Here is an 18,206-nt window from a genome sequence, read left to right as displayed (position 1 = left end):
AATATTTAGTACAATGTCTGATTATTGAGGCATCATGTTCTCTAGTTGTGTTAGGACTAGGGAGTTAAAATTCCTTTTATGTGACAGAACAAAAATAATATGTCGTACGTCAAGAATTGGTGTGTCTGAAACTAGATCCTAGTTGTAACCTAAGGATATTGAGCTAGACTTTGTTATGTTTGGTTGGGGCTAAAGGGAGGGTAAGTAGGAGAAAGGGAAATAAACCAAGAATATTATAAGTCATTTATGCTTGTTGAGATAGTGTACTTTCTTCATCTACTTTCACTAAATACAAAGTTTAAGAGATTATATATTTGTGAAATTTGATAGAGATAACATTAATTATGTTAAAGTTTAAATCTGATTATCCAAATGAATTTGAATTTTTAAAAATTGTGAAAGTCGTACAAACTAATTAATTAGTGGAATAGTTCAAAACATACTTCCTTCGGTCCACTATAAGTGACCAATTTGGTTTTTTATTTTGGTCCAAAATAAGTGTCCATTTATATAATCAAGAAAAAATTGAATTTATTTTGACAAAAATTATCCTTATGTACATATCCCTAAAAAGTTTTCTTACTTCTCACATTAAATATTTAATTAAGGGTAGTTTAGTCGTACTAGATATTTTTGTATAGAATTTAATATTTTCTTAATGGACATGCCAAAAGCAAATTAGACATATGTGGCACCATTTGATTGCTGGACAGCCTGTTTGAGAGAAAAAATGAAGACCTTTTTAAAAACATAAGCTAAAGAGCACAAAATACTGAAAACGCTCTTTCACCAAACAACTACTTTTTTTGTTAAATCAAGTGTGTCTACAGAAAGAACAAATGAATCATACAAAATTAAATGAGTGGTGCTAAAATAATTGTAAGGGAGGGAATATCATATAAATTAGGACGCTGAAAGGGAAGTTTAATTAAACGAAGAATTTGATTTATCTTCGGCTCAACGCTTGATATCTATCCAATTGGTCAACCTTTTTTCACTTTTCTTAGTGTTTAATACTGGTCATTTTTTGGTCTTATCTTTGAAAAATAGTCATTATCCTAGAGTTTCAAATTTCACTAAGTACAACAACAACAATAACAAATCTTGTACAATCTCACATGTGAGGTCTTGGGAGGGTAGTATATACGCAGATCTTACTTCTACCTTATGAAAAATGAGAGGTTGTTTCCAGTAGACCCTCGGCTCAAGAACAGTGATAAGGACACAATAAACCAGCATTAACCATGACAAGGAAATAAGATAAAAGAAATATACATCATATCATGTAATAGCAGAGAACTAAGAATACGAAGCTATAAGAGAAGTGCGAAAACTACCAGCAATAATGTCAAGGAACTCGGAATAGAAGAATACAAGATTAGTACTATTACTATTAATACGACTAGAAGAGACTCTCGACTACCTGTCAACCCACAACCCTAATCCTCGACCTCCACACCTCCCTATAGTGGGTCATGTCCTCGCTAAGCTGAAGTAGAGTCATGTCCTGCCTATTCACATCTCCCCAGTACTTCCTAAGTCTTCATCTACCTCTCCTCTGACCTGTTGTGATCAACCTCTCGCATCTCCTCACCGGGGCATCGATGTTTTTCCTCTTTACATGCCCGAACCATCTCAGCCCTGATTTCCGCAATTTATCTTCCATAGGAGCCACACTCACTTTGTCCTTAATAATTTTATTCCTAATCTGGTCCTTCCTGGTATGCCCATACATCTATCTCAATATCCTTATCTCTGTTGCTTTTATCTTCTGGACATGAGATTTCTTGATTGGCCAACTCAGCTCCATACAACATAGTTGGCCTACCTACACTTTGTATAACTTGCCTTTAAGACTTGGTGGCACATTCCTATCACACAAAACACCGGATGCAAGCCTCTATTTTATCCACCCCGCTCCAACATGATGTGTAACATCCTTGTCAACCTCCCCGTTCCCCTGAATAACATACCCAAAATATTTGAAAATGTCCCTTTTGGGTATGACTTGTGTATCAAGCTTCACCTCCGCTTCTGTTTTCTGCGTCCCCACACTGAACTTGCACTCCAAGTATTCAGTTTTTGTCCTACTCAACTTGAAACCTTTAGACTCCAGGGTCTGCCTACAGCTCTAGCCGATCGTTAACCCCGCAGCGCGTCTCATCGATTAGCACAATGTCATCTGCAAATAACATATGCCATGTCACCTCCCCATGAATGTGGCGTGTCAGCACGTCCATCACCAGGGCAAGTAAAAATGGGCTAAGAGCTGAACCATGTAACCCCATCATCACAGGAAAATAGTCTGAGTCTCTCCCCACAGTCCGCACCCGAGTCTTCGCTCCTTCGTACATATCCTTAATCATCCTAATGTACGCCAGCGGAACTCCTCTAACCTTCAAACATCTCCATAAAACCTCCCTTTAGACTCTATCGTAAGCTTTTTGTAAATCGATGACAAACATTATTTTCCATGATAGGGACTGAAAATAAAATCATAACCAGCGATGGTAAGACTCCATGACTAAAATAGTGTTGCGTTTTATACGAAAAAGAAAAAAGAATAATGCTGAATTAACGATTTGACAAACAAAATACGCGGTATTCCTAATATTTTTTTTTTGTCCTAGTACTAGTATTTGGTATTAGATCATTCGTAACATTGTTTGCCTAATTATTTTTCGTAACTATTGTGTCAATTTCGCTATATCAAATGCATACAACCAACCTCAGATTTTGTTGTATCAATCCGTTGCCAGCAGCTTGTATCAACTGTATTTGTTCGCGCATATAGTTGTATCAACGAATACAGTTTTGATGGAAAAATTGTATTAACTGTATTCGTTCAGGCACAATAACTGTATCAATGAATACAGTCGCGCTTAATTGTTTTATCAATGAAGACGACCTTCAACACCAGGGAAGGGAGGTGCAAAACAGGAAAATAAAGAGAAAAAAGAGAGGAGGCGGTCAATTTCAAGCCATATAAAAATTACTCTTCATCATTATTTAGTGAATAGACTAAGAATCAAAGTCAAAATCAAACTTATCTTTGCAGCGAAAATGGCAAATGCGGAGGAGACAGTGGATTTCGAGGTAGAGAAAGACGATCGGAGGTACAAAGATGAAAGAACTGCTGGGTTTCATGATTTTGCAATGGAAAGAGCTGCTGGTTTGAAGGCCTATGGTAGAGGAAGTAGGTCTAAGTCTAGCGATGTATTATAATTATTTTAAAGTGTATCTATTTAAGATAAATATAGTGTATAAGTCAATTATAGCATACAAATTTTCCAATTTTCTTTTCTTTTTCACTTCTTCCATGCCACTGGACTCGTCAATCTATTTGGCCAAGTCTCAAATCGATCATCAACACATGGATCAACAATTTCCCACATGTAACGAGCAAACATTGCAGAAAGTACTATAAAGGACCAATTCAGCTGTCATAGAATAAATGCGCCAGGACTCGACGCAATAACCTCGGATGTATAAGAAGACAACCATAATCAAATCGATCCCCAATTATATGTTTATTAAAGTGGGACTTAGAGCTTGCAAGTTGCAACTCACAATCAGTCAATCTGCAATAATATGTTCACTGAAACTTTTAATATCAGGTATTCATCCATCCTATAAAATGAAAGCTGTGGCAAAAACAAAGTATCAAGATCCTAAATGTAGGTGAGAATACAAAAAAAAAATTATGAAACAAGTCTCCCCTATCATGGGGTGGATCCTGCAGCTGGAGTATTACCAAGTTTCATCTAGCATGTTGCTTTTCCTACTGCACCGAAAGATAGTCTTGATCTCCTGTCTGCACCAAAGCTGAACTTTAGATCTGAAGCATCCACGGAGACAGACGCATTGCTCGTAGAGGGAAAAGAGAAGACCAAGCGTTCAGCTGATTTCCCCGTGCCAAAGCTGTATACTGGAACAGTGGATGCATCCGTGGGCTGAGAGAGGACACTGGCTGAGGACGATGGCATGATGGATGGTGTTGGTGGTTCTGAAAGTGCACCAGATGAAGCAGCTACTGGAAAAGTGAATCCAAACCCATTGTCAGGGAACGTTGCATTTCTAGGATTCCGCTTATTAATAGAAATGGATGGCAAAGTAGGTTTTGTCCCGGAGGCCTGTCCAGCAGCATTTCTTGGTAGCTCAAAACACGTGGAGTTGGATAACGTTGTGGCATTCTGCCCATTACTTTGATGAAAAGGCCACCGGGGGGTAGTACCTTTATCTTTCTTTCCTTCATCAGTACCTTTATCTTTCTGTCCATCATCAGTGCCTGCAGAGTCCTGCAGAATAGACTTACCATGTTAAAGCGGCGATTCTGTAAAATAATTAGCAATGCTCAAAAATCAACATCCTCTGGTGGTTTCTAACTCTTGCACCCTCCATTTCCAAATACATAAATTTAATGTTTTAACTCTGTAAAGAAAGGGTTATCTTTTTTAACAAACTCGGGATTGCCAGGAAGGTGCAAAATAATGTCATTTGTAAAGGTAAGTACCTGGTCCAAACTAGGAGTGCGAGAACCAGAAAAGAAATTTTTAACTTGGGAATCAGCAACCTTAAAAGTGAATGAAGGCACTGTATCAGCTCCAGTCGTCGCAACAAATACACCATCTATGCTAGAAGCTTTAGCACTAGCATCCGCAGCAGTGTCAGCTTCACGCACAGTTTGCTCCTGAGATATTTCCACGTGATTGACTGTGCCAATATCTCCATCCTTGGACGATCGGGCAGCTGCCAGCCCATTGTTCCTGCGCATACCAAATTCTCCTAAATGTGATGATTTTGTTTTACCATTTGGAGTGGAATCAGAGATTTCATTGCGGGGATATTTCTTCCATTCGCTGGCCAGCTTCAATTCAGCTTCCTTTTCTGCAGGAGTGGGCTTGTGTCTATCAAGTTGCTCTAATATTTTTCTTACAGTCTCATTGAGCGGCATAGCTTCTTCAGACCTGCTTGCTCTATGCGGCACTGATTTGTCCTTCTCGACACCACTAGGTTGACCAACTTCCAAGTTCTTCCTAGAAGCAGGCGAGAAAACTTCAGAAGCACCAATTTTTCCTAAAGGTGAAGAAGCATTTCTGGAATTCAGGAATATGGATCTCTGAGGCCGAGATTCTGATCCAAATTTATTCCGTATACGCCGAATGGGTCCCGCAGATCCATAGCTTAGATGAGGTAAATCACTCCTAGTCTTCTCCTGAAATTTTTATAGCATGAGAACATTCAGAAAGATCACAACTGCTCCTTGAAAGTATTCTAATTAGATTACAATAAAGATTAATGATCACAGAAAATCTTATAAACATGCAAAAACCATTAAATCAGTAGAGGAAACATCAAATAAGAAGTTGCTAAAAAGATCAGTACAGGAAACTTCAAATAAGAAGTTGCTTTGATAGACAGGAATTTTGTCATTGAATTAATTTTAGACTTGCTAAGACAAACATATACCTGGCTGTAGATTGATGATTGAGATTGTTGGAAGGTTTTCGCTGAGAGATCTGGCCACTTGCTACCAGCCTGCGACTGAGTCTGCTCACAAAATGTAAGTGCAACAAGAATAAATATTCCTGTATTAGCAAAAGTATGCTTGAAACACAGCTAAATTTTGTCACAATACAAACCCTATCTCTGGATTTCGGTAATAAAGTTCTAGAGTATGGGGTCCTCGGAAACTCAACAAGCCCATATCCTCTCTGACTCTGTGGAGTAATATGACTATGCTGATCTTGCAGCATGGCAGCCGGCCAACAACTCGATGACTTAAGCGAAGGTGGCGGATGAAACCTGTTTTGTGGAACTTGTTCTCCCTTGGATACAAGACTGCAAGAATCATATCCTTTTTCCAACCTACGACTTCCCATGTAAGCTCTTGCAATATCAATGGGTGAAGCGCCAACTTCATCTTGTACCTGCAGTAGTGGACTATTTGATAAATACATCCTAGTATCAACACCAAAACTTTGAAAGAAGACTGCATCAATTTGGTATTTCATGAAATAATTATTTCCACTTGTTACTTCGGAGCTATTCCAGACTTTATTCGCTAGTGCACTTTTCACCTGTTAAGGCTTTCATTTGAGACCATCTCTCGAGATGAAGTTCAACACGCTAAAGTACTATTATCATGGACATTTCACAAAACAAGCTGTGGTAATGATAGACGGGTTGATAATGATAATTAACTCACATTTGTTTGGGGAAGAGGTGTTGAAGTTCCTGGCATAGCAAAATTTGCTTGGGGAAGAGGTGTTGAAGCTCCTGGCATAGCAAAATTTATTTGAGGAAGAGGTGTTGAAGTTCCTGGCATAGCAAAATTTGTTTGGGGAAGAGGTGTTGAAGTTCCTGGCATAGCAAACTCCATTTCATCCTGCTTCTTGTGATATGGTCTTCTAGGTGTCTCGTGTGTTAAATGAAACCTTCCAACGTCCCTTTCAGCTGTTTTGCTAGTTTTCTTTTCTTGGTCATCAATAACCCTCGAGTTTAATATCTCTGTCAAACGCATTATTTCATCTCTGCATATAGTGAAAGACTGCTTTTGAATAAGAAGGTTTAACTGACAAAATTCAAACGATATACATGGTGAAAAGAGTTTCCTGAATGTACACAAGACATAGGAATCCAGCATCAAGTCTGGACGTGCAAAGCATTGGAGGGTCACCAAAAAGAGGAAAGGGTGATAATGTCAGAAGCTCAGTCCCCAGCAATTATAGAGAACTGCATTCTCAAACCAACATGGGCTACGAGGAAAATAAGCAATTTTAAAGGTGCATGCATTTTTCACATGAAGCAGGAATTGCTTCCTAACTTTTTCTAATGAGGTATAATGAGGTAGCACTGCAACAACATGATAGAAAAAAACAGAGACATGAAGAATGATATGCTACCTCGAAAATGATTTCCCCTGCATGAGCCGCTCAATTCTGGAAATCTCAGATTTATCAGAGGAATTCTGTGATTTCTCTTCTTCCTGCTTCTCTGCTTCGGAGATCCCATTCAATTTTACCATTCTTTGATCCTCTTCCTTTCCTTCAGAAGATCTGGATATCACATACTGCATAAACATAATATCCAACACTTTGAAGAAATTCTTTTTACTAGAAACAATCTTACCTAAAAAAAGTTCCGTTCCTTCTCTCTCTCTCTTTTTTTTTTTTTTGGGGGGGGGGGGGGGGGGCGGACGGACTTTCCTTTCACCACAACAATTTCTAGTAAGACCACAGAATTAAACATCCCCTCCTCACATACTTGACCTAGCAGCCTTTTTACCCCAGTAAAATGTGTATCAGTCCCTTCTCTATTGGTATAGAATAAATATCAAAATTATAATATGACATGATCCATTCATGGGAACCGAAAAATTTAGACACACCACTGACAAATATTATTTATGCAAGTTTCACAACAACAACAAACCCAGTATAATCCCACGAGTGGGGTCTGGGGAGGGTAGTGTGTACGCAGATCTTATCCCTACCTTGAGGATAGAGAGGTTGTTTCCGATTAACTTTATGCAACTTTCACGAGTTTCAAAAAAGAAATAACTATTCTCACAAAACCCATTACAAGTAGCCTTCACAAAAGACAAAACACTACATGCTCCTAACCCTGAGAATACAATTCCCCGGTTTTCCCTTATTGTTCACTATCACACTTAAGGTTGGTAACCAACCCTGTTAACTCAACAACCCTCTTTTTTATTTCTTTGATTCCCTATTTCCATTTAATATCCTCTTCCAAAATTGAAGCAAAGAGATTTCCTGCTTCCTTACCACTAACCCAATTTTTACTTGCAAAAATTCCTTAAAAGCCTTAAAACTGTTACAGTTCATAGTATGACATCTGACACTGATCCAGAGCATTGTTTTGTGACTATAATGGCAAAAATATTCCTCCACCTCAAACTAAACCTCTTAGTAACAAAAATTTAATCTTTACTTCTATCAACAATTTTTGTAAGTCTAATTTTACCTAAAAAGAGGCATAGAATATGACATACTTAAACCATAATGTTATTTGGGTCTTGAACTGTATCTTCTCAACAAAGGACTTCGGGGTTTCAAATATATTGCAACTATTTTCTTTTTGATGAAGCAATATTGCAACTATTTTCAAACACATACTGCCAAAAGCTTGCATACTAACCTATTCAAGCTTTCTTTATTTAAGCTCTGTGCAAAACAAAAAGAGAAATGGAGCAGAGAGTAACATGCCTAGTAATTAGTGGTACCACGGCCACAGACAACAATTAATCATAAATAAAAGAAACAATATTTGGCCTACTTTGACTTTCGGAACGGAACATTATTTTTGCACCTTCATGAAATCTCATCTGATTCCATTAGACCTACCTCTTTTCAATAGGCAAAAGGGATAAATTGACTTCAGAGAATAAAATTCGGCAGAAGCCTTTTTCTTTTTTTATTACTGTATAAGTATAAACGGCCTCTTGCAGAAATGCAGGGTAAGGCTGCACACAATAGACCCTTATGGTCGGGCCCTTCCCCGAACCCCGCACATAGCAGGAGCTTAGTGCACCGGGCTGCCCTTTTTGATATTGATTTCAGCTACGATTGCTGCAAAGTATTTAGGGACAAACCTGCTTATGGTAATTTCTTTGAAGGATTTATCAGAAAAGCATATATAGAAGGTTTCGAACATAATATGCCATAGCAGCCAGAAAAACACTAAAGAAACTACATAGAGCCCATTTGAGTTAGCTGAATAAAAGTAGCTTCTAAGCATCAAGTGCTGAAAAGCGTCTTTTAAGTGTTGGAACTGATTTTATGAAAAATGTTGTTATGTGTTTGGATAGATATGTTGAAACTGAAAATAAGCCATTGATGTGTTTGGTGAAAAGTGCTGAATCAACCGTTTTTCAGTGAAAATGACCAAAAATATCCTTAAATCTGTCAACACTAAAAATAAGATGATTACCGGAGGATTTTAATTATAAATTGATTCAACAAATTAATTAATATCTTATTGTGTATGTGTTGTGTGTAACGCAATGCACATGGATTAGAATCGATACTATAGAACTCAATAGCACGACAAAAATGAACTATTCATCTAATAAGTTTTTAAACAGTGTGCTCTCAGTAATCTCCACTTTGTGGACATACTAGTAATGAACTTACAAGTATGTAACACTATTTATTGATGTGAACATATATGTCTAATTACTGGGTGGTTGTTGTTGTGAACATATATGTCTAATTACTGGGTTGTGGGTTGTTGTTGTTGTTGTGAACATATATGTCTGAAGCTTTCAATAATTTAAGAGAACCTTAGGATAAAAAGACCAAGAGCCTATCGTGTGAAAAAATATTACAATAGAGGAAAAAGAAGTGTCAAGAAAATATTCGCACTTATATGTAGGCATGAATAACTTCGTTAAAAGAGAGAATCATCTATTGAAGATTTTTTTCTTTTTTTGAACTCCGGCTACTAATGACTTTGCTAAATGCCAGCAAAGAGGAAAAAACCAAATGGGAAACTAAAGACAAAAGCAGCCGAATCACATTTTTGGGCACGTAAATGGAAAAGAAATAGAGTGGAATTAGGGGTATTCTAGGGATTATAAGAAAATGTAAGGGATAGCAAAACAAATTACTTGGTCAAACAAAAAAACTTAGTTGAAAACCCATAAGTTGAGGGTACCCAGCTTATGGCTTATTTTAGCTTAAAAGCACTTTTCGTGTTTACTAAACACCAAAACAAGACAAAATCAGCTTTAAGCCAATCCAAATACCCTCAAAGTTAACAGCCCCATGAAAAAAAATCACTTTTTTTGAAAAACTCACTTTTTTCGAAATAGGTGTTTGGCCATAAAATTTTCAATTTTCAGTTGAACATGACTTTTGGAATTTTTCAAGAGTTTGAAAAACTCCAAAAAATTGTTTTTCACAATTTTCACTCGGATCACTCACAAAAATTCAAAAACAATCCAAAATTATATTCATGTCCACACACAACTCTAATTTTCAAATACCATTTTCACTTGAAAAAATATTTCACTTTTTCGGAATTTTACAATTGTTATGTCAACGCCCACTAAGTTACCTAAAAGCTACCATTCTCCACAGTTTCATGCCATATTTAAGCTTTGCGATGAACTCACAAGTAGGTGATGATAAATTTAATCAGCAAATTGTAGAGCCTTTTCTAAAGTTTAACTCAAAAGCATTTTATAATTCATATTACCTCGGTACAAGTTTATGAAATGATTTCTTTTCCAGAACGGTATGAAGTATTTTACATACTCAACAGATGAAAAGTTGTTTCTGTTAAGAATACAGATTCACAATAACATATATGATTAAATATTTTCTTTTTTGAGAATGGTAACATTTTATATTTTGAATTGATTTTTTTTCAAATATTTTATATTTGATTTGAGAATGGTAATATTTTGTACTATTTGATTAAATATTTTCTTGAATATAAACTAGTAAGAGCTTATTTCATGTGATTTTGATGTGCCCAGAACGAAATAAACTTTGCACTTCTCTTTATTAAGATGAACTTTGCATATGAAACTATTGTAGCATTGTTTTTGTGTAACACCACTAACATAATATAAGCTCTCACCCCATTTCCTCTAACACTTTCTATTGAGAAAACACAGAAGTTTGATAAAACACAACAAACAAGAAAGTAAAGAGTATACACAAAATTTAAAAATTAAAATAATAATCATGTTATGATACTGGTTCCTCCCTAACTCCCCAGAAAATTTTTAACAATTCATTTGAATTTTTGTTTAAATCATAATCATGATATGATACAGCTTTCAGGTTTCTTATCAATTCCTAGATAAAATTTTAACCAGTAATTTGATATTTTCTTAGTGTATCAAAGATAATATACAGGTCAAATTGGCTTCTAACTTCAAACCAGTCAACTGTGTCTAAGTAAACAGTGATCAACTTTGTGATTCTCATAGCCTAAAGAGCATATTTACTCTTTACCATGTTTATTTGGTAAGCTAATTTTCCTGGAGTATCTGATCAGGATGGAAAATTGCCAACTGTTTTTCTAAAAACTAATGCATCAGCATTCAGCAACTAAGAGTTAGTGCATAACGATGACTTCAGCAGAGATATATTATTATGTAACCCTTGTCTTTAAATTTTCAAAGTCACCTATACCTCCAAATTCTATTCTTGTCCAACAGTTAATGACCATCAAAACTAAGTGTTAGATAATTTACATGTTCAATTACATTTCAAGCCCCTTTGTCTCATGTAGTAAGAATGCTGACATAATAACAGAGGAACATCCTCATCTTCACATGCTTTCCCATAAAATGGAGAGATAACAGAAAGAAATTAACAAAGCAAAATGAGTCAAAGAAGTTGGCAAAGCTTACACTTGGAGTACATTTCTCGTCATTCCCTAAATCTTGTGTTGTTGCGGGATCTTCTTTATCTGTCCCAAATAGTTTTTGTAAGATTGCCGATCAAACAGAGAAAACAAAATAAAAGATAATAAGTTTAGTGATATATCTTCTACAAACTGAGACGTGTTGAATTATTTGAGTTTCTTAAGTACAATTCCAAGTAAAAGTTTCCTTTTTTTCAAAATTCAAAACTCATTTAAAAGATCCTATTAAAAAAAGTGACACGACATTTCCCATAACAGAGGAAATGATCAAAATGGTCCTTAATGTATGGCAGCTGCTTTATCTTGGTCCAGTTTTTATGCTATAGATTTTAACCAGTAGCAGGGAGTCTTTAATCTCGTGTGAGCTGCACATGGGGCACCTAGGTTAAATTTAACAGCCCTTTTTGACAAATCTGTTAGGTTTAGGGCAAAAGACCAAATATGTTATCTTTTGATATACATTAAGGACCATATCTGTTAAGGGTAATACATTAAGGACCAAGATAAAGCAACCTCCATACATTAAAGACCATTTTGATCATTTCCTCCCCATAACATCGACTATTCACTTTTATCAAAACTTACTAACATAATACACAAATCAAAAATATCTCAAGTAACATTTTGCCGTTCAAGCTAACATCAGATAATATGGGATAAAGAGAGTATCCCGTACTGAGTAGAAAATATATCCCACATACTTATGATCATACATTTATTAATCTCGTGCAGCGTTACAATGTGCATGTTCATTTACTGTTGATCTTCAGCGACATGGTTGTTTTATGTTCTTAACTCACTCCCTCTATCCAATTTATGTGAAGGAGTTCGCCGTAAAAGGGTCAAAAACAATTAATTTTCAATGTGAATTTGGACATGAATTCTTCAAGTTTTTAAAATTAAAATTTACATATTTGAAAACTACATGAAAAGTACTACTTCCTCTGTTTCAATTAATGTGATCCAATTTAACTAGGCTATAATATATGTATGGCTATAAAACTTTTGAAATTTGTGGTCTTAGACATGCCAAAACATTTTGTGTTGCTATAAAAGATTATAATTAAGGGTAATATGGAAGTTTCAATTAAATTCTTCGCAAATTTAGAAAGAGGTCGTTCTTTTTGGAACAGACTAAGAAAGAAGTAAGGTTACATAAAAAGAATTGATGAGTATAAGTCAACGTAGTTAATAATACAAAATATTTAAAAAGGGTTTAAGAAAATCGTAGTTAAAGAAAAAACTTTTTGACTCTAGAAATACTAGCGTGTTCATGTAAAATGGGACAGGGGGAGTACTATTTATACGTAGTCCCTTTTATTTTGGCAATGTCATGTATTTTCAGTGTGCTAAAGCCATTTATTTATTAATAAGTACTCAGAAAACCTATGGAGGCAACAAAGTAGAAGTTGCTTAATGTTGTTTGATTCTTTTCAAAGGAAACATTAGAAAGACGTTGCTAGTGCGGTATAGCAAGAGGACCGCATGGAAGATTTGATATCCACGAGACCTATGCCATAGGCCCGATAATTAAGGAACTAAAGGGAAATCACTTTTAAACACCAACTTTCACGAACGCAATAGCAACACTCCTTTGGTCCCATTTAACATGATGGTATTTAACATGACAAAAACATGAAGATTTATATTATATTAATGATAATGGAAGAAAATATGGAAAATAAAGATAAAAACAAATTCAAGAAAAAACAAATATTTAAAGATTTCAAATTTTGAAAGTTGTGAAGGTTAATAAAATAGAATGAGCATAAACATTTCGGGACATCCCAAAAATGGATAGAAAATCATGTAAAAAAAAAAAATTGATAAGGTCATGTAAAATTGAAACAGAGATGGTCACAAATGTTAACTACGATGAGGGATGTGAGAATTAGTCCAACTAGAACTTAAAGAACAAGGAACAAAAAAGACCAAAGTAAAAGCAGCGCCAGGCGTTTCGCAATCAAGATGCTTGCATGTACAAAGACCAGGAATAGAAAAATCTACAAAGCCTTGATTGACCTCAAACAGCAAATTCAAACCATTTGCCAAACATGTTGAACTCTGGCTTATTCTATCTCGCTATAAACCCAAACAATTATCTTAACACATAACCTGGGAGTACGGAAGGGAATGGAACAAAAGCAAATGGTAATAGTTTCTCTTTTCATGTTTGCAAAGGCCAAAAGAAAGAGCAAGGTAACTACAAATGAGGAAAATATTCCCATTGGCCCCTTGCAATTTTTTTCATAGCCGAGAAATCCAGAGGGCAACTAGCGCAAGGTTTGAAACACGATGGATAATTGGTACGCCCCTCTACCTTTTTCCACTAAAATGCTAGGCTTTTATCTACAATAGGGTTCAAACTTGTGATGTGCGCCTAATCCACATATCATGCGTTGTCCTCTTACCAGTAGACCAAGGACCTAGGGGCTAGCTCCTTGCGAATTTTTATCTCCCTTTTCTAGATGGAAGAGATAAGAGAAGATGAAACCTCATAGTGTCAACCAAACGAATTTTATAATACTCCCTCTGTTTCAATTTATGTGAACCTATTTCCTTTTTGGTCCGTTCCAAAAAAGAATAACCCTTTTCTAAATTTGAAAACAATTTAGCATAAACTTCCAATTCTACCCTTAATGAGAAACTTTTATAACCACACAAATACTCTGGACTCCTTTTTGACTTGTTTAAGACCACAAATTCCAAAAGTCTTCATTTTTCTTAAACTTCGTGCTCAGTCAAAGAGATTCACATAAATTGGAACGTAGGGAGTAGTTCTTACTACATTCTTGGGACAAATCAAAAATAGGCTGGCCATTGAAATAAAAGAGTACTCACAACCAATTTAGAAGCACCAAAAGTATGTTTGGTCAAAGTGAAAACTATGTCACCTCCAGGTCCAAGGCTCAAATTACCGTTACAACACTCACTGTGAGCCTATTTACGTCAACCTTAGAGGTCAGGATTACCCAACACCTATAAATGTAGGTTGCAACAAGCTATAAGTGGGTTTTTCGAGGTGGCACAGCCTAACCAAGACAACAACGTTACAACAACGACGACATCTAATTCCCAATCTCAAACACGTTAAGGTCGGCTATATGAATCCTCACTGACCATGTCACTTCATTTGAGCTCATCTCAGACTAGTATTATATTTTTATGAATAGAAAGTAATAGAGGTTTCTATAGCTTCCACTAGTATATAAATCTTTAAACAAACTAAAAAAAGTTAGAAACCATAAGACTTAAAGTAAAGGTACTAACATGAATAAAAATGTTTCTAACTAATTAGTATATCGCCTATATAATCTTTCCTTCCATTATGCCCTACTTTTTGCTAAGATTGCATGATTCCAAGAGATTGAATGTCTTTCGAGATAACTTTCATTTGATTTTAGATATCTTGTCCTTTTTTAACACCTTAATTGACTATGGTTCACACCTATGGATCGATGCATTTGGAGGTCAACTAAGGACATGACCAAATTATCTCAAGCAACTTTTTCTCATTTTATCCTCGATGTGTGCTACTTGTACCTTCTATTAAACGTGATAATTCTTTATTTTGTCTCATCTTTTATGACTACACATCCAACCCACATCTCTGCAACACTCATCTGGTGGATGTGTTTGACTTTAGCCGCCGTTTCATGCAAATTTAACAATGTTGGTCTTAAGAGTGTTTTATAAAACTTGCCTTTTACTTTAGTGGACATCCTTCTATCACATAACACTCCAGTCGCACTTCCGATTTCAACCATTCAGTTTGTATTCTATCTGTAACATCTTCATTTATCATGCAATCCTCCTCGGATACCAAGCCAAGAAACTCGAATTTTTTGCATTTAGGCCATGCAATCCCATCTAATCTCACCTCAAATTCACTCTTCTTAAGCTGACTAAACTTGCAGTGTATATTTCTTTTGGTAACGGCAGTAAAACGATACCACCATTACCGAAAAGAAAAAGGCCACATTCTAATGCAATGAGATACCTTCTTCGCTATTAATAACAATCATTTTAAGAAAGTAACCGGCCAAAACCCCCTTTCTCCCATGCTCAGTGCTACTTTTTGTAACAAGCCGTAGAAAAAATTGTGATCACAGTAGGTATTAGGAAATGACTATGCGCTAGATGTGGTGTTCATTCGAGCTAAGTAGCAAGTATAACTCACCGGCCCCAAAAAGTTAAACTTCTGCCAGCTTTTGTCATTTCAACTAAGCAAAACTACAATGCCATTACAATTCATCAACAGTTACCATTAAACTAAATTAAGCTAAAGATTCACGAAGGCCAAAATTGGAAATCACCAGGTTTCATGCAAGGTCATAATGAGATGGGAGATGCTAAAAACTAAAGTTTACACCTAAACAACAACAACAACACCCCCCCCCCCCCCCACACACACACACACAAAAAAAAAAAAAAAAGACACACACACAGAGAGAAATCCCTCCTGCAATTTTATTCGATAAACCTACTTTTACCAACAAAATCAGTTTCAACACAGGTAAGTAAAAAATTACTAAAGTTACATGGAATAACAGGAAAGTTGTAACAAATTGAGAAGGGTAGAGGGGCAGGCCCATTATCCACCGAGTTTCGAAGGCTGCGGTTGGTCCAAAGGATCGGCCCCAGACAGATTTCTCGGTCATCAAAAAAAAATTGAGATTAAAAACTCAAATTGCAACAGAGTAACCAAAAAGGTAAAACTTGCTTCCTAGTTTACCAATTGCAGCAAAATAACCAAAAAGGTCAATTTTTGCAACACCAATTCACCAAGAGACCAACATATTTCATCACCATTACCAAAAACATAACAAAGATACATTCTTGGAAACCCTATATTGCACATAACATGTTCGATACACAACAAAAGTACAAATCTCATACCTACTATAGTTACATTTCATAACAGATCAAGTGTAACTAAAATAACCAAAAAGGTTAATTCATGCATAACTAATTCACCAAATACCAATACGTTCAACACAAACAGCAAGAAAAAATAACAAAGATACATTCTTGTAATATTTCATATAACAGCATAGCTACAAGAGTTACATTCCACAACAGATCAGGTGAAACTAGAATAACCAAAAAGGTTGATTCTTGCAACCTTAATTCACCAAAATAATAACACAATTACCAAAAAAAAAGAACCATAACAAAGACAAATTCTTAGAAACCCTAACATAGTAATATTGCACATAACATGTTCGATAAAAGTACAGAATCGCATACCTAAGTCACCGTGAATTTCTTCAGGAGGCGGAGGAGGAGGAGTGGAGGCAATGGCATTGGAGATGAACGATGGGAGGATTCTGGTGGCACTGCCGGAGATAATACGGTAAGCCGGATCAACTAGTTTCGATAACCAGCCGGTCCGACCACCGGTTTGGTTCAGTTGTGGACGGTCGTAAGGAGTTGCCGGAGGTTTCCTCGCCGCCGGTTTCTTGAACTTCCCTCCGGCGCCTCTCTCGCTGGCTCTGTTACCGTAATATGACGGCGTCGTATTGAACTCCATTGTCCCTCGTCTACTATGGTACCTCAAGGAAACAGTGTGAGCAAAAAAAAACAGAGGGGTTATATAATATTATAATTGTACTTTTTTTTGTTGTTTACGGTTTGAGGAAAATAACGGTTTGGTCCTTAACTCTTGAAATAGCTATACTTTGGTCCTTTTATTAGGGTCAGCTCAGATAGAAATAAATATTTGGCCAAATTTCTAAAATTTAATTATTTTGAAAAAGCCTTTTCGAAAATTTAATTTTAAAGAAAAGCAATTTATGTTTGGCTAATCAATCAAAACTATTTTTGAACGTTAATTAGTGTTTGGCCTTGAAAAAGTGCTTTTGTATATTAAATCAAATAAGGACATTAAAAAATCTCCTCCATAGTTAATACGATTTAAGTAGATAAATAATTTTAAATATTTATTATAAAGATTCTAATTATGTTTTATTTATTTAAATAAAATATAAAAAGAAGTTTAAAAAGTAGTCTTTCAAGATGTTTTGATATATTTAAATCATCTTGAAAGACTACAATAACAACAACAACAAAGTGAAAATTCCAAACCTCATTGTGGGATTTTCACTAGATTGTTGTTGTTATGTTGTCGTCTTTCAAGATGATTTAAATATATTAAAACATCATAATCACCCCAAAAATCTTTATATATTAAAAATCTACCCCAAAAAAAAAAAATACTTATACACAGAGGCGGACCTACACTCTAGGTTGAGGGATTACCGGCACCGAAAATTTCAGCAAAAACTTCATATATACTTGCAAATGTCTTTAAAAAATAGTCAAATATTAACATAGGTCCCCGTAACAATCTATATGAGTAGTAATAAATTTATATTGAATGTCATCGTGCAGCGCAACTGCCGAATCTTGGGTTTATACATTAGGAGAATTTCCAATAATGTCATCTTTTATTCTGTTACGTAACAGCTCCATAACATTAGAATAGCATAAATATTAGGTTAAACTAAGTAGAATTATTTTGGTATATAAAAATATTTGCCAATGCTGTTTTTGCCGAGAGAAAATTAAAAATAATTTTTGCTTCTGCTTTTAAAAAGAAGCTATAATTTTTTAGCATTTTAAAAACAATTTCTATTTCTCCATGAATTACGAAAGCACTTATGTTTCTCCTAGAAGATTGGCTAAATATTTTAACTCTAAAAAATAAGCACTTTTATTCAAAAGAATATACCTTTGACCTAAGGGTGTTAAACGGGTGGGTCGGGCTGGGTTGGGATTTTTGGGCCCGTACGGGTTAT

The 18,206-nt window shown here is 35.6% G+C and overlaps 1 protein-coding gene across 2 annotated transcripts; it reads right to left on the bottom strand.

Annotated features, from left to right (window-relative positions):
* Positions 1-3,503: 3,503 nt before the first annotated feature.
* Positions 3,504-16,983, bottom strand: LOC107762631 (uncharacterized). 2 transcript variants are annotated; one of them, XM_016580998.2, is made up of 8 exons: positions 16,657-16,983; positions 11,393-11,451; positions 6,906-7,072; positions 6,209-6,533; positions 5,643-5,930; positions 5,470-5,550; positions 4,514-5,215; positions 3,504-4,298 (listed from the first exon to the last, which is right to left on the bottom strand). In XM_016580998.2, exons 1-8 carry the CDS (start codon positions 16,937-16,939, stop codon positions 3,765-3,767), a joined length of 2,439 nt encoding a protein of 812 aa, XP_016436484.1. In that variant the 5' UTR covers positions 16,940-16,983; the 3' UTR covers positions 3,504-3,764. The 2 variants fall into 2 exon arrangements, with proteins under 2 accessions (XP_016436484.1, XP_016436486.1); XM_016581000.2 differs by having other exon boundaries at positions 6,906-7,058; positions 16,657-16,975.
* Between the last annotated feature and the right edge of the window lie 1,223 nt (positions 16,984-18,206).

The sequence above is a fragment of the Nicotiana tabacum genome, chromosome 18 (assembly GCF_000715075.1).
Source record: "Nicotiana tabacum cultivar K326 chromosome 18, ASM71507v2, whole genome shotgun sequence".
NCBI classification, from domain to species: Eukaryota; Viridiplantae; Streptophyta; class Magnoliopsida; order Solanales; family Solanaceae; genus Nicotiana; species Nicotiana tabacum.
This window is presented reverse-complemented; position numbering and strand designations above follow the sequence as displayed.

What these genes read in the sequence shown, in the direction of transcription:
- LOC107762631 (XM_016580998.2), bottom strand. Translation starts at nt 16,939, where the DNA reads ATGGAGTTCAATACGACGCCGTCATATTACGGTAACAGAGCCAGCGAG. An exon ending in CAGGGGAAATCATTTTCGAG is followed by an intron (nt 6,534 to 6,905) that starts GTAGCATATCAT and finishes CACTATATGCAG; the next exon opens with AGATGAAATAATGCGTTTGA. An exon ending in GCACTCCTAGTTTGGACCAG is followed by an intron (nt 4,299 to 4,513) that starts GTACTTACCTTT and finishes TCTATTCTGCAG; the next exon opens with GACTCTGCAGGCACTGATGA.